This window comes from Carcharhinus amblyrhynchos, chromosome 2 (assembly GCF_965287045.1).
Source record: "Carcharhinus amblyrhynchos chromosome 2, sCarAmb.v2.hapA, whole genome shotgun sequence".
NCBI classification, from domain to species: domain Eukaryota; kingdom Metazoa; phylum Chordata; class Chondrichthyes; order Carcharhiniformes; family Carcharhinidae; genus Carcharhinus; species Carcharhinus amblyrhynchos.
Window position 1 is genome coordinate 8095707 of NC_137325.1, and position 20077 is coordinate 8115783.

Below are 20077 nucleotides of genomic sequence, written 5' to 3' on the forward strand. Positions count from 1 at the left end.
AATAAACTGTAACCTAATTTCCAGTAAAGGAAAAATTGAATCCATTCTAAAAATAACAAAACTTCCTGAATTCTGTAAACAAGGTGGAGGCTGATTTGACACTGGCTTAGCACATTGGCCTTTCACTTCCTACAAGGTCAAGGGTCAATCAAGTCCATCCTTTCCATCAACTGGTCGTCTCCTTGGTGACAGCGGAAGCCTGAAAACAGTTCCTGATGGGATGGTGCCGCCTCAGTTTGGCATTTACTGAGATTAGAAAAATTATTTTACTCAAAGGTCAGAACCACTAAAGGGAAGAGGATATGTCACTCCAAGATTAGAGCGAATAACCCGTACTGAAACAAGTGCGTTACTTAGGAGACATGGCTCCAAAGGCATTTACACGGAATTAGTCCATGCATCTGGACAGTGCCAAAAGAAACAGGTGGACAATCTAACTGCCGTTCTTCCTCTGCTCACTGTTGTTGTACCAGTTAAAGGGAAATGGAATACATTTAACAGCTCCCTGGACAATAGAGAGAGAGAGGATACAGATACCAGATAAAGGAAACCTCCTTCAGCAGTCAGCTTATATCATATAACCCCTGAATTCAATCAAGGTCAAGGATGACAAAAATATAATTCCCACATTGCTCGCATACTTCAGAGATTTTTTTATGACCTACAGACCTTGGAAATGTAGTTTTCCACTGACGTTTAGCAATAGAAACTGTGGCATTCTAGGTCACAGCTCCAGAGGTGCCAGCTCAGAGACCTGGCCATGGAGGTCCTAACCTCTGTCAGCACCAAGCACGGGATGGGAATCACATCTAAACATTGTCCAATTTTCATCCAAAATTCAACATCGTGTGTTAGCGAGCATTCTCGAGAGACTGATTGCATAGCGCAGGATTGCAATACTTGATTAGTTGGAAAATATAACACACATTTATAATGTATACATACACGCAGACATAACGGGCGGCATGGTGGTACCTCAGCACCAAGGATCCGGTTTCAATCCTGGCTTTGGGTGACTCTACGTGGAGTCTGCACGTTCACCCCGTGTCTGCGTGGGTTTCTTCCGGGTCCTCTGGTTTCCTCCCACACTCCAAAGATGTGCAAGTTTGGTGAATTGGCCATACTAAATTGCCCTTTAGCGTGCCAAGATTTTTAGGATTTAGATGGATTAGCCATGGTAAATGGGTTAGAGGGATAGGGCAGGGGAGAGGGCCTGGGTAAGATTCTGCCAGAGAGTTGGTGCAGACCCAATGGGCTGAATAGCCTCTTCTGGGATTCTGTGATTATACATACACATATATACATCCATATAGAAATGATTGCTTTTATTTTCTGCTGGAGATTTTCCATATATTCTTACCTGTATCAGGTACAAAACACTTTTGGAGAATGTCTCTCAGGGGACTGTTGCTTTGCAGTAATCTGTGACTGGGTAGGATAGAAAGGTGGGATGCACCATAAACAGCATCGGGGCTGCAGGTGTACGCGGGGAGCTTTTCACCAACAGATTTTCCATTCACCTAGAGCACAGCGGATATTCACTTTATTTAAACGATACAATAATTAGGATTTCTCAGCGCGTGATGTAAGCAAACAGTTCGACAAACTGGGGGAGGGCGGGGGCGGCGTAGGGAGTGGGTCATGAAGAGGAAGAGACCGAATAGACAACCCACCAGTCCTTTTCTGCAGTTGTTCTGTTTACAGGCAAGCAAACAAAGCCGGTATAAAAGGGCATTAACGCACAGATAATTACCCACTCACACCATAGCTTTATCTGACCAAGTTGGGTTTCACAACACCAGGTTAAAGTCCAACAGGTTTATTTGGAATCACGAGCTTTCGGAGCGCGGCTCTTTCCTCAGGTGCGTGAAGGAGCAGTGCTCCGAAAGTGGAATTTAATGTTGGCAAGTGTGAGGTGGTCCACTTTGGTAGGAAGAATGGTAGGAAGGACTATTACTTACGGGGCGAAAAACTGCAGCAGGCGACGGTGCAGAGGGACCTCGGGGTCCTTGTGCATGAGTCGCAAAAACCCAGCCTGCAGGTGCAGCAGGTGGTCAGGAAGGCGAATGGGATGCTGGCCTTCATAGCGAGGGGGATTGAATATAAAAGTAGGGAGGTCTTGCTGCAGCTGTATAGGGCATTGGTGAGGCCGCAGCTGGAGTACTGTGTGCAGTTTTGGGCGCCGCACCTGCGCAAGGATATTTTGGCCTTGGAGGGAGTGCAGAGGAGGTTTACTAGGCTGATACCGGAGTTGAGGGGGTTGAGCTATGAGGAGAGGCTGAATAAACTAGGCTTGTACTCGTTAGAGTTTAGAAGAATGAGGGGAGATCTCATTGAGACGTATAAGATGATGAATGGGATGGATAGGATAGAGGTGGAAAGACTCTTCCCGCTCAAAAAAGACAGTAGGACTAGGGGGCACAGCCTCAAGATAAAGGGGGGGCGGTTCAGAACGGAGTTGAGGAGGAACTTCTTCACTCAAAGGGTGGTGAATCTCTGGAATTCTCTGCCCGTTGAAGTGGTGGAGGCTGCCTCGCTAAATATTTTTAAGAAGCGGGTTGATGGGTTTTTGATAAGAGAGGGGATTAAGGGTTATGGGGAGAGGGCGGGAAAGTGGAACTGAGCCACGACAGATCAGCCATGATCTTATTGAATGGCGGGGCAGGCTCGAAGGGCCAGATGGCCTACTCCTGCTCCTATTTCTTATGTTCTTATGTTCTTATGTTCTAAGCTCGTGATTCCAAATAAACCTGTTGGACTTTAACGTGGTGTTGTGAGACTTCATACTGTGCCCACCCCAGTCCAAAGCCGACATCTCCACATCAAGTTGGGTTGGTAGAGATGCAGTTAGGGCTATATTCACGGTTTTAAATAGGATTTGCATGTACAAATCGGTAAAACGTGGAGGTGGGGGCAATTTTAAACAAAACAACGATTTGTTTATCCCCCTTTAGCAACAATGTTTAATTTAATCAGTATAACTTACCCACGTGTGGAATGAAATCTTTTAAAAGCAAATAAAAGACAACCCAGCAAGGAGAGAACATGTTAGGTTCAAAGGTGGTGATACCATGTCCTTTACCAAAAGTTCTTTATCTGGCTACACTTTCTACCAGCTGCTCTGATCAAAACTGCCACAGTAGTGGTGTGACCATTGGTAAATCATATGGTCTCTACCGTAACCATGTGAGACTTCCTCTTCCAAGCCCCACAGAATGTTCCAATTCTCTCACTCACCCTTTGAAAGTTGCCATTATCCACTGACTTCCTGGACCCTACCTACTGAATCTCTCCAGAGAACACCTTCCCTCAGCCAAGACTATTCCAATCTCTATAACTGTTCACCTCCCGGCTGCCTTCTCAGATCTTTCCTCAGGGTAAACTCGCTTGCCCGCTCCCTATCATCATCACCTATAGCTTCTCGCTTTGTACAACTGCAATCACTAACAAGGTGTATATCCATCACCTTGAGTCCTTCAAACCTAATCCTCCCAGCCTCCTAACCCAATAGCAGAAAAATAGAAGAGAGGGAGTTGTGCTGTTCCTGGTTGGTAAGCCAACAGCATTAAGTACAGGTTTGCAAAGTCTGTGATCCTTTTCCCATTCAGGTGAAGGGGCAGAAAGCTTCAGTGTTGGTCTGAAGTCCATAAAAAAAACTCACCTTCAACTCAAAGTCAAAGTAACACCCAGTGCAAGATCCAATCCAGTTCGCTTGCATTTCTTTGACACCGTACCAATCAGGAAGATCTTCCAGGGCATCCAGCAAGGACTGCAAACCACAAAAAACAGACGTTAAATCAAGCACATCGACATAAGTAAAAGTCTTCAGTCCAGCTATCACCACCCCCTGCGCCCCCCCCCACTTAAATGCATCCATCACACTCCAGATGCGCACTCCACCTCAAAGCATCTCACATTCGAATCGCTAAGTAATCATGTTGGTTTCCTTGGTCAACTATCAATAAACAATCAGAAATAGTGACTCCAATAGAGAAAACGCTGGAAAATCTCAGCAGGTCAGACTGTAAGGAGAGAAAAGAGCTGATGTTTCGAATCCAGATGACCCTTTCTGGATTGGAAACGTCAACTCCTTTCTCTCCTTACAGGTGCTGTCAGACCTGCTGAGATTTTCCAGCATTTTCTCTTCTGGTTTCAGATTCCAGCATCCGCAGTAATTTGCTTTTATCCAGAAATAGTGACTCATCAGACACCAGCAACCGGCGCACGCACAGAATCAAATCACTCCACATGTTTCATAGCTACCAAAGAGAAACCAGGAATGACCAGCCTGAATCAAGCCAGTTGAAATAGCTTTATTGCCCTCTCCAATTTCATTTAGGGGCCAATCTGTTCCAGGAACGTTAAAACAAGCATGCAACCAACCAACAAGAAGGTATTTATCTGGTAAAGACCATGGGGGTCTGAATTTGTTGAAAGCTAATGCCAAAGTAACGGTGCGTCAATGGTTCACGATTGCTCTGCAGAAAGCCCAGTACGAGCGACTTATGCCATTATTACTGGGCTTCTCGCAGTTCCCAAAATGCATCACAGCTCCGTTCCATCCCATCCCATTTCCCCCCCCCCCCCCATTAAAATGAATGGTGTGCTTACCACAGCCACTGAGATCATTACAGAATGATGCTGGAGAACACGAGCGTTGACTCACTCAGTAGAGTCACCCGAGGGCCACATTTTAACTGAGGTGTCCCAGGCGCTTCAGCTAAATCTCAATCCTCAAGCAGGCAATAAAATTAGTGCTCCAACAGTCGGGCATGTTCCGATTTCCCCCGTTGGGCATTACTCAAAATGTTAATTATTGAGAGCGCAGATCAAACGTGACATACAGAACGCACAGGAAAAGAAATGGGTCATTCGGTCAGGCTGACCCTAGAGGTAGGTTAACAGTTCAATTTAACCTGGAACGAACAGCCAACAATACCCCTACTGTAAGCAGCACAGTGACACTCAGCATTTGAGTCCAAGGTCCAGGACTACGTGCTGAGGGACGCGCTGAAGCTTGGGGCTGCCACCGCAAAGACACAATGGGGAAAGGCCACACTATAAGCCTTTTTAACAGAGGCAGACCGAGGGCCCGGGAACTGCAGAATACTCTCGGCCTGCGTAACCGTGTGCCAATCTGAGCAATAACAGCACACAGTAGTTTTTGAGGCATGTATATAGTTTTAAGTATTGAAATGAAATAACTAATTTGTATAGAACTGTAAAGCTGTTTTATTCTGCACTGTTTGCAATTTATAGATATGTAGACTTGCAATGTTTTAATTGAGATTTTTATGAATAAAGTATATTTTTGAAATTAAAAAAAAATTGAGCCAATTTAACAGAACTGGCATTCTGCAATCTTAATCAAAACTCTAAAGGACCATTACTTTAGCCTTTGCCGAAATAAGCTAAAACTTCAACCCTTGTTAGCTTAAAATACCAACAAAACCGAAATTTCAAAATACTGGAAAATACTCGGGCAGCGTCTGTAGAGATAAAGAGGCAATACTTCAGATGAATGAGCTTTCATCAGAACCTTGAACAAAGATCATCACCCAGAGTCATTCATTTCCTTCCACAGGATGTGGGCGTTGCTTGCAAGGCCATAGCCTGTTGTCCATCTCTACTTGCCCTTGAGTTGAGTGACTTGCTCAGCATTTTCAGGGGGCGGTTGAGAGTCGACCACATTGCTGTGGCTCTGGAGTAACATATAGGCCAGACCGGGGAAAGATGGCAGATTTCCTTCCCTAAAGGACATCAGCAAACCAGATGGGGTTTTACAGCAATGGATGATAGTTTCATGGTCACCATTACTGAGGCTAGCTGTGTGTTCCAGATTTAGTAATTGAATTTAAAATTCCACCAGCTGCCGTGGTGGGATTTGAACCCAGGTCCCCCAGAACATTAGCCGGGCTTCTGGGTTACTTGTCCAGTGACAATACCACTGCTCCACAACTACGTCCCCTGCAACTCTCCATAGATTCTGCCTGGCCTATCAAAGCAGCTCATCCATCAATCGCTTTCTTTATCCATCACAAGGCATCCTAGTTTGCAAAAAAACTAAAAGCAAGACAGATGACAACCTGGAAAAGTGACATCACCACCGGTACTCATTGGAGTTTCTGACGTGGAATTTGAATGAACTGTAAAAGCAACAAATAGCCAAAAAAACCACAGGAATGAGGGAGCGGGAGTGAGGGGGAGAGGAGAGAAAAACAACAGGGGCAGGAAGGAGGGAGACATGAAGAGAGTGGGGGGGGGGGGGTGAGGGGAGAGAGAAAGGAAGGAAATAGGGAGCGGGAGGGAGAGAGCGAGCGGGGTGGGGGGGGGGGAAGAGAGAACGGAGGAGGAGGGAGGAGAAGAGGGGGGAGGGAAGGAGGGAGGAAGAGCGTGGGGGGAAGGAAGAAGAAAGTTGAGGGGGGGGAAGGAGGAAGAGGATGAGGGAGAGAACAAAAGCAGGTGGGGATTGGGGGTGGAGAAGGATTCAGAAAGGGACAGAATAAAAACACTGATGTCTCTTAAGTATGCAGCAATTTCTTGTGATTTCCTCACATTGAGTTGAAAGCAACTCATGCGACGATGTGCCAGCCCTGAGAGTATGCATACACACTTGTCAAGATTAAGCGTAACTTGCAGATATCAGACTGATTGGACGTGAAGTTTGAAAGTTTCTAGAACCTCTTTAGAGCGCAAGAGATTCTTTGATGCTGTGAACCTACATTGAAATTCAACATCTATGGCAACGTATGAGACTTTAAAAAAATCCAGAGACAGCGCATCAAAAGTGCCTTAGTAAAGCGCAACTTAACGCAGTTCTAGTCATTACAATTTTATTTCATCAGTAGCAGGATTTGAAATCTATGGGACAGGTACAATATTTCTTTTTCCAAGTTCAAAGTGGTGCAACTCAAGCCACACATTACAATGTGGGACAACAGCATCCTGTGTCCCCACTGCTCAATCTTCAGTGCGCACACACACACAAAATTAATTACAACATTTTAGATTAACAATGCAGTGCTCCTTGAAGCAGGTAGCGCTTACTGAGAGGCTGATTACAATTGAAATTAGACCAGTTCATCGATATCCATCAATTTGAGCAGCGGTTGCAGTAATTATCACACAAAGCTGCACTCCAAGCAGCTGTCAAGTTGTCCTGCTAAATTGCTCATCATCAACTAAGAGCCAACACTGTGCCTGTTGAAAACCAACAGAGCATTTCAAATACAAAAAAAACTTCATTTGTAAATCTAATGTTCCATATATTACTTTAATTATAGCTTACAAATGAAGCAATTAAAATGCATCAGATTTACATATGGTAAATCACAGAACCCCACAGTGAAGGGAAGGGGGCCATTTGGCCCATCGAGTCTGCTCCAACAATCCTACCCGTCCTATCCTTGTAACCCCATGTATTTACCCTGCTAATCTCCCTGACACTAAAGGGCAATTTAGCACGGCCAATCATTCTAACTAGTCCAAAGATGTGTGGGTTAGGTGGATTGGCCACGCGAAATTGCCCCTTAGTGTCGGGGGACTAGCTTGGGTAAATGCATGGGATTACAGGGATAGGGCCTGGGTGGGATCGTGGTCAGCGCAGATTCGAGGGGTCGAAAGGCCTCCTTCTGCACTGTCGGGATTCTACGTTTGGACTGTGGGAGAAAACAGGAGACCCCCCCCCCCCACCCCCACCAGAGGAAACCCATGCAGACGTGGGGAGAATGTGCAAACTCCACACAGACAGAGTGTCACCCGAGGCTGGAAGTGAACCTGTTCCCTGGCACTGTGAGTGCTAACCACTGTGCTGCCCCATAAGAAGCAGCATTTCTGCCTTCAATCCAATATTACCGAAACGCTGTTTACAATGCAGTGTCCTCTGCTTCGGGAGGTTCAGGTGGCAGCAGTGCTGCACTCCTGGGTTTTATTTGGCAAGTGTTCATGAGTATACACTTGCCTCAGATGCTAATTATGATGGCTTTGTGTTTTAGCCTGTTGCATTCTCCCAGCCACAGGTAACTGATGTTTTGGGCAGTCTGCAATCCTGATGCTGTGGTTCGCCCAGTTGTGACGGATGCTGTGATGCGTGACTACAACACTTGTGAATCGAGTGTTCTGTGACTGTTGACACCTAGCTCTCTGAGGTGTCGGGACCGGACAGGATGGGAGGAAGGAAGGAAGGACGAACAGAAGGATAGATGGCATTACTGCTTTTCACTTGAGCAATCTTCACTGCTGATCATTGAATACTTCCAAAAGAAACTAAACCTTTCTGCTCCCTCTGCAGCCCAAAATCAAATAAGGGCAAGATTTATTCAATTAATGGTAGGGCACTGGAGAGAGAGAGATGCATGTTCATATCTCTTTGAAAGTGGAGTCACAGGCAGACAGAGTGGTGTGGCGAAGGCAGCATTCGGCATGCTTGGTTTCATTGGTCAGAACATTGAATACAGGAGTTGGGACGTCTTATTGAAGTTGCACAAGACATTGGTAAGGCCACACTTGGAATACTGTGTACAGTTCTGGTCACCCTATTATAGAAAGGGTATTATTAAACTAGAAAGAGTGCAGAAAAGATTTACTGGGATGCTACTGGGGCTTGATGGTTTGAGTTACGAAGGAGAGGCTGGATAGAGTGGGACTCTTTTCCTCTGGAGCGTAGAAGGGTGATCTTATAGAGGTCTATAAAATAATGAGCGGCACAGATCAGCTAGATAGTCAATATCTTTCCCTAAAGTCTAAAACTAGAGGGCATAGGTTTAAGGTAGAGGGGAGAGATACAAAAGTATCCAGAGGGGCAATTTTTTTCCACACACTGGGTGGTGAATGTCTAGAACAAGCTGCCAGAGGTAGTAATAAAGGCGTGTACAATGCTTTTAAAAAACATTTAGACAGTTACATGGGTATAGAGAGATATGGGGCAAATGTGGGCAATTGGGATTAGCTTAGGGGTTTAAAAAAAGGATGGCATGGACAAGTTGGGCCTAAGGGCTTGTTTCCATTCTGTAAACCTCAATGACTCTAAATGTCACACTTCGCAAAAACTACCTTCAAATTAAAAAACAATGAGGTTAGTTATCTGTGGCTCGACTCATCCAGATTAGAGAGAACCTTGCATTTTATACAGCTCCTTTCATCGCCTCAGGATATCACAAAGCGTTTGAACAGAATACATTTTTCTTGAAATGGTGCCAGTGTTGTGATGTGGTAAAATCCACGGCCAATTTGTGTTCAGCAATCTCGCACAAACAGCAGTGTGCAAACGACCAGATTATCCGTTACTCGGTGCTGACTGAAAGATAGTAATGGCCAGAATGCCAGGGAGAATCCCCCCCGCCCCCCTCCCCCCGGCTCTTCCTTGAACAGCACCGTGGAGTCTTTTACCCGAATGGGGCTCCAGCTTGACATTTCATCCGAAAGTTGCACCACCTGTAGCACAGAGCTCCCTCAGCGCTGCACTGAAGCATCAGCTTAGACTATGTTCTCAAGTCCCTTAAGTGGGACTTGGACTCGCAACCTTCTGACTTAGAGGTCATGGCTGACACAGGAAAAAGTAGCAAATAAACGGCCCTTAATCGCCAAAATCAGTGAGTTAATGCAAGTGTACTGCACGTTATTACTGAAAAATTCCTGGATATAGCCTAAATCCTTATTCCAAATAATTTAACACAAGCTGAATTTGCACAACTCATATGACAAAATCTTCTGATTATTAATTTTTGCGCAGATCATAATTTAAAGTTTTTAAAGCTTATTTACTAGTGTTACAAGTAGGCTTACATTAACACTGCAATGAAACTACTGTGAAAATCTCCCCAAGTCGCCACACTCAGGTGCCTGCTCGTGTACACAGGGAATTTAGCTTGGCCAATGCACATCTTTCAGACTGTGGCAGGAAACCGGAGCGCCGAGAGGAAACCCATGCAGACACGGGGAGAATGTGCAGACTCTGCACAGACGGTAACCCAAGCTGGGAATCGAACCCAGATCCCTGCTAGCCACTGTGCCACCAATTAAGGAAATCTCTTGCATTACGTGAAAAGTCTTACTCGAGGGGGTGACAATGTGGAATCCTTGGTAAACCGTCAGGTTAGACTTCCTGCTCTTCAACTCTGCTTGTACACCTTATTGGCTCCTTACCTTTGCATAGTTTGTCGTCTTTATAAACCATTGCTTGAGATATCGCTGTTCAACTTTAGCCCCAGAGCGCCAGGAACAACCATTCTCATCCACTTGCTCATCTGCCAACACCGTCTGATCCACCGGGTCCCAGTTCACCAGTCCCTGAAAGAGTAGCGGGGAAATACGTCACAGACCAACACTGTTGAAATAACTTGGGAACGTGAAGTTTAAAGAACTCATTTGGAAGCAGCACGGTAGCAAACCAGAAATATTCAGGACCAGTTCCTGAGACGTTATCTACTGACTGGAACAAAACCTTCCTCTTGGTTGAGGAGTCAGTCTCAAGGAGACGCAAGTTCACGGTGAGGGATAGGAGGTTTAAGTGAAACATGAGGAAAAACATTTTTACCCAGAGGGTGGTGCTGGTCTGGAACGCGCTGCCTGGGAGTGTTGCTGAGGCAGAATGCTTCATCCTTTAAAGAGTACTTGGATAAGCACTTGGCCATAATATTCAGGGCTATGGACCAAGTGCTGGTAAACGGGATTAGGTGGGGGTTCAGGTGTTTCTTGTATGTCGGTGCAGATTCGATGCACCGAAGGGCCTCTTCTGGACTGTACAATTCTAATTCATTCCACAATGCAACCAGTCAAAATAAAAGCTGCGTGGGACTGATTCTAAGGTACTCATCCCACTTCAAAATTTGGATATTATTTACAGACTTCTTGAGCATTGCGTTCATTTATAACAGCACCCAGATCCGGACTTCACAGTCTGATTTCACTAGCATATTGTATATAGGCCGTGTCGCTTCTATCCATCCTTGCCTTCAAATTCTTTTGGGATAAAACTGAACGCAACATTACAAACCATTGTCACAGACAGCTCCCTGCACCGACGCACTGAACAACCTGCGTCAAGAAAAATTAATAACTCACTAAATACCGATTGCTATATACACACCCCATACTACAGAGTGTTAAGATGCATAGTTCAAATGCAACCATTAGCTTGAGCATCTTGTGGCGTGTCCCATTTGCATCTCTGGCGAGATCATTGTGTAAATTTGCCCTCGTACTATTCTGCACAGTTTTGTCAAGTTTGCCAAGCTCGATGATCTCGAGTGATCGTAACTCACTTCCTTCTGGTAGGCCAGGCCAGCTGCGTACAACTTGAGGAAGAGGAATTGGGTCCACCTGTAATACTCAGGCTGACAGGTGGTCACCTCCTGTAGGGGGAAAAGGGAACAGAATAAAACACAGCAAATTTTGCCTATTAAACTATTGAACGCACATGATTATGACAAAAATCAGCCTGTCAGTATAGGTGGTGTTCAACTAGGCTTGTGCAGCTCTTAAAGGCCTACTGATTAACTCTGCAATTTGTTACTTTCATTTACACTGCTTTTTACTACGATGCAGTGAAACGTGCACCATCCATGTACCCTTTGGAGAGCAGCGCTTGCTGTAGAGGAAAGAGAGGTTTCAGATTTCACCAGCACTTCATTCGGGGAAATCTTGTTCAGCTCCTTCCATTTTTTGTAATAATGACAATTTTATGAGTCAACAGGAGAGCATTCTGTCAAAATTAAAAATACATTCAAATGATTACGAGGGAGTCTTGGGTTACGCGATGGTTGCAAATTCTGAAGTTTAAATGACTTCAGGAAGACAGCAGATCAACCAAACAAGATGTGAATTGTTACAAAGTGGTGCCAGTGGAAACACAGCACGCAAGAAGTGACGAGTATCCCCCCTCCCAGGTTGACACTAATTCCCAGGCATGCTTAACCACGTTGTTGATACATAAGTAAAAATTCACGAATATGCGAACTGGAAAAGTTGCCAAGACTGACAAGCTGAACTCAGCTCATTTCTTCCTAATTCGGTGGTGAAGGAAAATTGGACTTTTCTCAACTCGATGTCTAAATTAAGACTGAAGCGAACTGGTTGAATGGATCTGTGTCAAATCTCCCTCCCTAAAAGGGACGTTGAAGCAACGCGCCCAGAGAACCCTGGATGCCGAGGAATACTCCGGACAGGATAAGTTTGAAGTTTTTAAAACTTATTATTGTCACAAGTAGGCCTGAATTAATACGGCAATGAAGTTACTGTGAAAATCCCCTAGTCGCCACACTCTGGCACCTGAATTTAACATGGCCAATGTATCGAACCAGCACATCTTTCCAACTGTGGGAGGAAACCCACTCCTATGCGCGGAGTTTGCACAGTCACCCAAGCCAGGAATCGAACCTGGGTCTCTGGTGCTGTGAGGCAGCAGTGCTAACCACTGTGCTACCCAGAAACAAAGGGGAGGGTTTTAGCAGGTAGAAACGGGAGCGTATCAGCAGAGACCTCTGTGGAGCACAGAAAGTGCAAGGAGGGAACGTATAAAAGCAATTAGAAGAGCAAAGCACTGGCAATAGGGAGAATCCTAAGATATTCTGTGTTAAGTGGCAGAGGATAACAAGGGCAAGAGTGGTGCCCATTGTGGACCAAGGGAGCAATCAGTTTAAAACCCCATTGCCCCATCTCTAAACTCCCTTTGTGTTTTCAGCAGCCACCTCTCTCAGAAATTACCCTCAAATCCGATAGCAACTCCCTTCTCAGCACTGAAATGGCACTAAACAAACTTCATGGGGGAAGATTCTCTGTGGCAGGTGACCCAAGGTGCTCTGCATCCTTTCAGATCCCCTTCGACCTGATCAACTCCCTCCCCAGAGTTCCCACTTTCCACGTTACTGGATTGCTCTTGCCTGGTTAGACCTACGTGATCACATCAGCAACCAGCCTCGAGTTAAGTCACAATGCTCTAATTAAAACGGGAAAACCAAACCTTTGTCTTTGGGCACTGCTACCCTCACCGTGGATTCCATTAAGACTCAGAGCGTTTGCAACCTCAGCACTCTAACTGAACTCCCATTAACCTCTTTACCCCAATGACTGCCTACTTTCATCACCTGCCTCTGCTCCATCCACCCGTTCTTGTGTCACCTCCATATCCAGTTATTCCCCCTGCTCTCTGGGCAAGCCACCAAGCTTAAGCTCATACAAAACTCAGTTGTTTGTATCATATCCTATTCTGCACAAGTCCCCTCACCCATCATCACCAACCAGAAACTAACTTCACATCTCAAGCAACTAATGGTCTGTACACCACCTCACCTTCTAGCACCACATTTGGTTTAATGAGAATCTCCAGTAAGCTGGAATCTCTGGTTTCTAAAATGCAATTAGTTCTGACATTATGGTGTGTAGTAGGTAAAATAATACCTCAGATTGTTGGTGAGTCAAAATACAGTGGTTTTTATTTTAAAGCTCTGGCTTTTATTCCAGAGCTTTGGGAGAACTGGTTCCAAGAACGGACTGCTAGACTTCTCATGGAACACAAATACAAGTGGGTATTTATACATCATGAGTCTTAGTAACAAACATGACACAAACTTCCAAGACTGGCCAAAATCTTTGATCCTCCTCCTTCAATTACAACACCTGCAACTGCTTTGGCATCTCTGTCTTTGAAGTTACTTACGTGATTAACATGAACAGGCAAAGCTTGCAATGTCTGCAAAATAACATTCACACCTGACCATCTGTCTTTACATTCACATCTGACCATTTGTCTTTATGAGAGTTAAAGAATGAAAGACATGAACAAGTAATTTACATTAATGCCAGGAACAACAAAAGTCTGATGAAGGGTTATGTTTCTAATATATTCTAGACACAAAATTCATTAACCCTTTCCCCACATTATGGTGCCACACAAATCACAGATTATATATTTTTGGAAATATACAAGAGGCTCAAAGAAACTCAGGGTGGTATTTTGTCCTTTTCATTATTGTACAACGTACACCACAGGGTGCCACAAATCAAATTCAGGTCAAGATCTAGAAAACCGAATGGGTAAATGTATCGTGACCCAATTTTTTAATATTCATTCATGGGACACGAGTGTCACTGGTTGACGAGGCATTTATTGCCCATCCCTAGTTACCCTTGAACTGAGTGTATCGCTCAGCCATTTCAGAGGGCAGTTGAGAGGCAATCACATTGCTGTGGCTTTGGAATCACATGTAGGCCAGACCAGGTAAGGATGGCAGATTTCCTTCCTTAAAGAGCATCAGTGAACCAGATGAGTTTTTCTGACAATGGTTTCATAGAATCCCTGCTGTGCAGGAAAAGGTCATTCGGCCCATCGAGCCTGCACCAACAGCAATCCCACCCAGCCCCTATCCCGTAACCTGACGTATTTACCCAGCCAGTCCCCCTTAACTACGCATCTTGGGACACTAGAGGCAATTTGGCCAATCAGCCTAACCTGGACTGCGGGAGGAATCCAGAGCATCCAGACAAAACCCACAGTAACATAGAAAGAATGTGCAGACTCCACACAGACAGTCACCCGAGACCAGAATTGAACCTGGGTCTCTGACGCTGTGAGGCAGCAGTTCTAACCACTGTGCCACCATGCCATTCTCATGGTTTCATGATCATCAGCAGATTCTTAATTCCAGGTATGTTTCTTGCCTGGGGTAGCATGGTGGAACCAAAATTCCATCCACGCCTATCCCCGTAACCTCGTACCCTAGCTAGTCCCCCTGACACTAAGGGGCAATTTAGTATGGTTGGCACTACTGCCTCACAGCACCAGGGACCCGGGATGAGTCGGTGTCTGTGTGGAATTTGCACATTCTCACCGCATGGGTTTCCTCTGGGCGCTCCAGTTTCCTCCCACCGTCCAAGGATATAAGGGTTAGGTGGATCGACCATACTAAATTACCCCTTAGTGTCAGGGGGACTAGCTAGGGTACGAGGTTACAGGGATAGGCCTGGGTGGAATTTTGGTCGGTATAGACTCGATGACCCAAATGGCCTCTTTCTGAACCGGAGGGATACTACGATGGCTTCTATTTTATTGAATTCAATTTCCGCCATCTGCCATGGCAGGATTCAAACCCGGGTCCCCAGAACATTAGCTGAGTTTCTGGATTAATAGTCTAGCAAAAATGCCACCAAGCCATTGCCTTCCCTTACATAGGTTAGCAGGTTTGAAACCACATCAATGTAATGATCCTATTAGACATGGCACCGGAATCAATATTGATTCTTATGTTTACACTTTTGGCTTCAATCCTGCAACAAAAAGGCAACCTTTACAGAAAAATAGTTGAGTTGGAAAATAAACACTGATAACCAAATGACTCAATTACAAATCTGACACGCATTTCTCCAAAGCCTTCCACAGCATTTTGAACTTCCCATTGTGCTTTGCAGTCGATCAAATACTGTTGGAATATTGTCAGCATTGTAATGTTAGAACCAAGTCATCTAATTTTTACACAGCAAGCTGCAACAAAGAGCAACGATCACATAATCGGATTTTTGTGGTGTGGATTGAGGGATAAATATTGAGTAGGACACTGGGGGTAACTCCCCTACTCTTCTGCGAAACAATACTATGGAATATTTTATATTCACTCAACAGGAGGAGACAGGGCCTCGACTTAACGTCACATCAACAAAGACTGTACGTCTGTAACTACGGCACTCCCTCAGTGCTGCACTATAGTGTCAGCTGGGATTGTCTGTGCTGGGGTAGATTTGAACTCTCAATCTTCCAAGTCAAGAGGTGAGAGTGCTACCCACTGACCCACAGTGGACAACAGCGTATAATCTAATGGGGACTTTGTTTTGATTTCCAAAAATACTGGATTAACTTTGTCCCCCATCCTCTCCCCACCCCCCCCGCCCCATTCAAAGATTTGCAGGTGGGGTGGATTGGCCATGCAAAATTGCCCCTTAGTGTCCCAAGGTGTGTAGGTTAGGTGGATGGTAAATGCGGGGGGTTATGGGAAGAGCTGGGCCTGGGTAAGAGAGTTGGTGCAGACTCAATGGGCCAAATGGTGTCTTTCTGCACTGTAGAAATTCGATGATTTAATTAAGTTCTGTGGAGCAACATCCATTTGTTGAAACAGTATTTAAGTCAAACAAACATTCATTTTTAAAAATAACATTTCAGAAACCAGTAAGTAATACTTTTGATTGTGATCACTCACTTTCTTCCAGTCAAAACACAGACCAAGGCTGGAAAGCTGTTCTCTCATGTGGGAAATATTACTGGAAGGAAAGAAAATGAAAATGTCTTACTTCTTTATATCTGCGTATTCCCAAATACTTTCACAAGTTACTCCAAAATCTGGCAACCTAACAAACCTGATATGATTAACTAATTCTCTTATTGAGAGTATGGCATGGTGGCACAGTAGTTAGCAGTTCTGTCCAATGCCAAGCTCATCCTTAAATTTTGGCATGCCAAAGAACTGCCACAGAAAGTGGATTCATTGGATTATGGTGCGCTGGCATCACAATCAAATAAAACAAATGGGGCAGATTCCAAAGAAAGAGAGGAACTTCTAAATGAGGCAATTCCGTGCAGCATTCAAACAACACGAATTCAGCCCATAAACGGGTGGCAAAGTGGTTAGCACTCCTCCCTCACAGCGTCATGGACCTGGGTTCGATTCCTGGCTTGGGTCACTGTGCGGAGCTTGCATGTTCTCCCCACGTCTGCGTGGGTTTTCTCCAGGTGCTCCGGTTTCCTTCCACAGTCCGCATTGACCCGAACAGGCAGCAGAGTGTGTCGATTAGGGGATTTTCACAGTAACTTCATTGCACTGTTAATGTAAGCCTTACTTGTCACATTAATAAATAAACTTTTAAACTTCAAACTGGCAGACAGCAAAGAGGATCACCAAATGGATCAAGAGATCCACATCTGATTCTCCTGAGGAGAGACATCCTTACGTCATCCTTAAAAATAGATTTAAAGTTTTGAAGTTTATTTAGTAGCGTTAAGTAGGCTTACATTAACACTGTAATGAAATTACTGTGAAAATACCCTACTCACTACACTCTGGCGCCTGTTCAGAAAATCTGAGGGAGAATTTAGCATGGTCAATCACCTAACCAGCACGTCTTTCAAACTGTGGAAGGAAACCGGAGCACCCGGAGGAAACCCACGCAGACATGGGAAGAACATGTAAACTCCACACAGTCAGTTACCCAAGCCGGGAATCAAACCCGGGTCCCTGACGCTGTGAGGCAGCAGTGCTAACCACTGTGCCACTCTCATTATTAAAACATTTTCCGCCAACTACTGTACATCTTGAAGCAACGGGTGCACACCACCAAGACCAATTAACAAGACTTCACAGCATCTTAGGCAATAACACAGCAACAATAGTACATACTTCATGGTAAGAAAGAAGATGGAACAAAATAAGTTTATGTCTGGTTCCTATAACATGGGGAAAAACCCATAATTATATATTCAAACACTTTATCTTTAGTGCCATTTGTTTTTAAAACTGGTCTTTTTCTACTGAACAAGGAAGTTAAAATGGCTGCCACAAGTCACCTGATCACAGGGCTGGCCCTTCATCTGACAGCCACCCTCAAGAGTTGAGGACAAAAGAATTTCTCAAACTTCTGGAAAGTCACACCTCATTATGCCTTGACAGCAACTCACATCGCACTGGGACTGTTCAAGACCGAATTTAGGGGCAAATACAGAAATTTGATAAGCCAACCTTGCTAGTGGGAGTCAGTGGGTCTGATGCAACAACGCCTTCCCAAACACCAGACCCTCAACATTTCACCATGGGGACAGCACAGTGGCAGAGTGGTTAGCACTGCTGTCTTTACAGCGCCAAGGACCTGGGTTCAACCAGCTTTGGGTGACCGTGCAAACTCCATACAGACTTTCTCCTGTGTCTGCACGAATTTCCTCTGGGTGCACAGTCCAAAAGGTGTGTAAATTAGTTAGATTGGCCATGGTGAATGCATGGGATTAGGGGGATGTGGGGGTGTTTTGAGTAAATTATCACTGTGGAGAAGGAAAGTCATGTGACCCAAGCCTCCTGTTGGATAGTTTAATATGGCATATTCGATCTGCACAGCAAGACTGATGTTTTATCCACTGGACAGAACAGCAACTAGGTTGAGTAAGCAGCCTCAAATCCACAAATACATGATCAATGCCTGCCTGGTGGTCTAAACATGGAAGAGCCTGCACTGCAGCAGCATAATTTGTTTGAAGGATTTTTGTTTTCTTTAACCAGCCAAAGGACATCGGACTAGAACCCCACCATGAAGGAAACACCCTGGTGGCACTGGCTTTGGATGCTGGAACTCACATGAACTATATATATTTTGTGGTCTTATACTGATAAAGTACTTCTCTATATTCCCCCCACCCACCTTCACAATGGCGAACACTGCTTTTCTGAATTTAGAATGTGGAAAGTAAACCAACCTTGAGAGTTAGTTTTGGATTATTAGTAAAATTGGATTACAAAATCCGAGGAATGGGAAAAGCACGCCATTGTCTATTCCTTTTAGCAAACTAATTCAAAACAACTTCTGCTTACAGACAGCTGGAGAGGAGAAATCAGTGTAGTTTGAACCTGTTACAGACAGGAGCAGGATAGTTAAGTAAAAACTACCTAAACCGAAGATAACCTCTCAGAGTTATAGAGCACCTCAATAATCAAAATTTCAGAGCATTGCAATAATCTGGATTAACTGTTCAACACCAGAGTCAATGTTCTGGACACACATCGCTACACACATTGTAACATGTGGTGGATTCCCTGAAATTTCCATTACACCTTTTGCAGACAGTTTTAAAAGCACAGTTTAAGTTTTTATAAAGTTGTTTCATATAAACCTGGGTTTTGGAAAGAAGAGGTGCTTTCCGCCAGTGTGAAATAACCAAGATTGAAGTAAAGTTTATTTATTAGTCACAACTAAAGCTTACATTAACATTGCAATTATATTACTGTGAAAGTCCTTTAGTCGCCACAATCCAGCACCTGTTGGGGTCAATGCACTTAACCAGCACGTCTTTTAGACTGTGGGAGGAAATTGGAGCACCCGGAAGAAACCCACGGAGGCACAGAGAGAACATGCAGATTCCGCACAGACAGTGACCCAAGCCGGAAATCAAACCCAGGTCCCTGATGTTGTGAAGCAGCTAACCACTGTGCTGCTGTGACACCCATAACATCCTGGACAGTCACTTAAGCAATATCTGAAATTAAAGATCTCCCATATACATTTCACTGAAGTTTGTCAGGAATAAAGCCCTGCCCTTTTACCTTTTGGTCCATTCCTCCGGATCCAGGCCACGCTCAATCGCAGCATTTTCAGCAGGCAAGCCAAATGCGTCCCACCCCATCGGGTGCAAGACCTGCAGTTTAGACAGAATCGTGGTTACTAAACCCCTTCCTCAAACAAGTATTTACTTTGTTTTCACAATCCAGCTCCACAGAAAGCAGCAAGCCAAAATGCTGAAGGCAAGTTATTTACATTCATTATAAGTTCTCATTCTGAAGATATACTTCATTATGACAGCTTAATTGTATTCATTTATGAACGGTGGTTAGCACTGCTGCCTTACAGTGCCAGAGACCCAGATTCAATCCTGACCCTGGGTGATTGTCTGTGTGGAATTTGCACGTTCTCCCTGTGTCTGTGTGGGTTTCCTTTGGGTGCTCTGGTTTCCTTCCACAGTCCAAAGATGTAGAAGTTAGGTGGATTGGCCATGCTACATTGTCCTTTAGTGTCCAAGATGTGTAGGTTAGGAGGAACTAGCAGGGTATGTGTGTGGGATTACAGGCAGGCACAGAGCCTGGGTAAGATACTGTCTGAGAGTTGATGCAGACTCAATGGGCAGATTGGACTGTTCTGCGCTGTAGGGATTCTATGAATGTATGAACATCCTTGTTTTTGAATCCCACCATGGCCTCTCCCATCCAAATTCACCATCTCCTCCTGCCCAAAAATATAACAAAATATCTGCTCCTGGTAACTGAAGTATTCAGAGTTTTAATTATTGCACCATTCGTTGCTATGCTTTCAGCTGCCTTGGTATCAAGCTTGAATTCCT

General features: G+C 44.7%; 1 protein-coding gene across 1 annotated transcript in view; it reads right to left on the bottom strand.

Moving 5' to 3' along the window:
* lars2 (leucyl-tRNA synthetase 2, mitochondrial) overlaps positions 1–20077 on the bottom strand; it is an 83642-nt gene that overhangs the window by 53198 nt on the left and 10367 nt on the right. The window contains exons 4-9 of the mRNA XM_080201844.1: positions 19287–19378; positions 16185–16245; positions 11262–11351; positions 10144–10287; positions 3662–3769; positions 1361–1520 (exon numbers count right to left, since the gene is read on the bottom strand). Of these exons, the coding sequence (XP_080057970.1) occupies positions 1361–1520; positions 3662–3769; positions 10144–10287; positions 11262–11351; positions 16185–16245; positions 19287–19378 (655 nt within the window). The remainder of the gene's footprint in view (positions 1–1360; positions 1521–3661; positions 3770–10143; positions 10288–11261; positions 11352–16184; positions 16246–19286; positions 19379–20077) is intronic.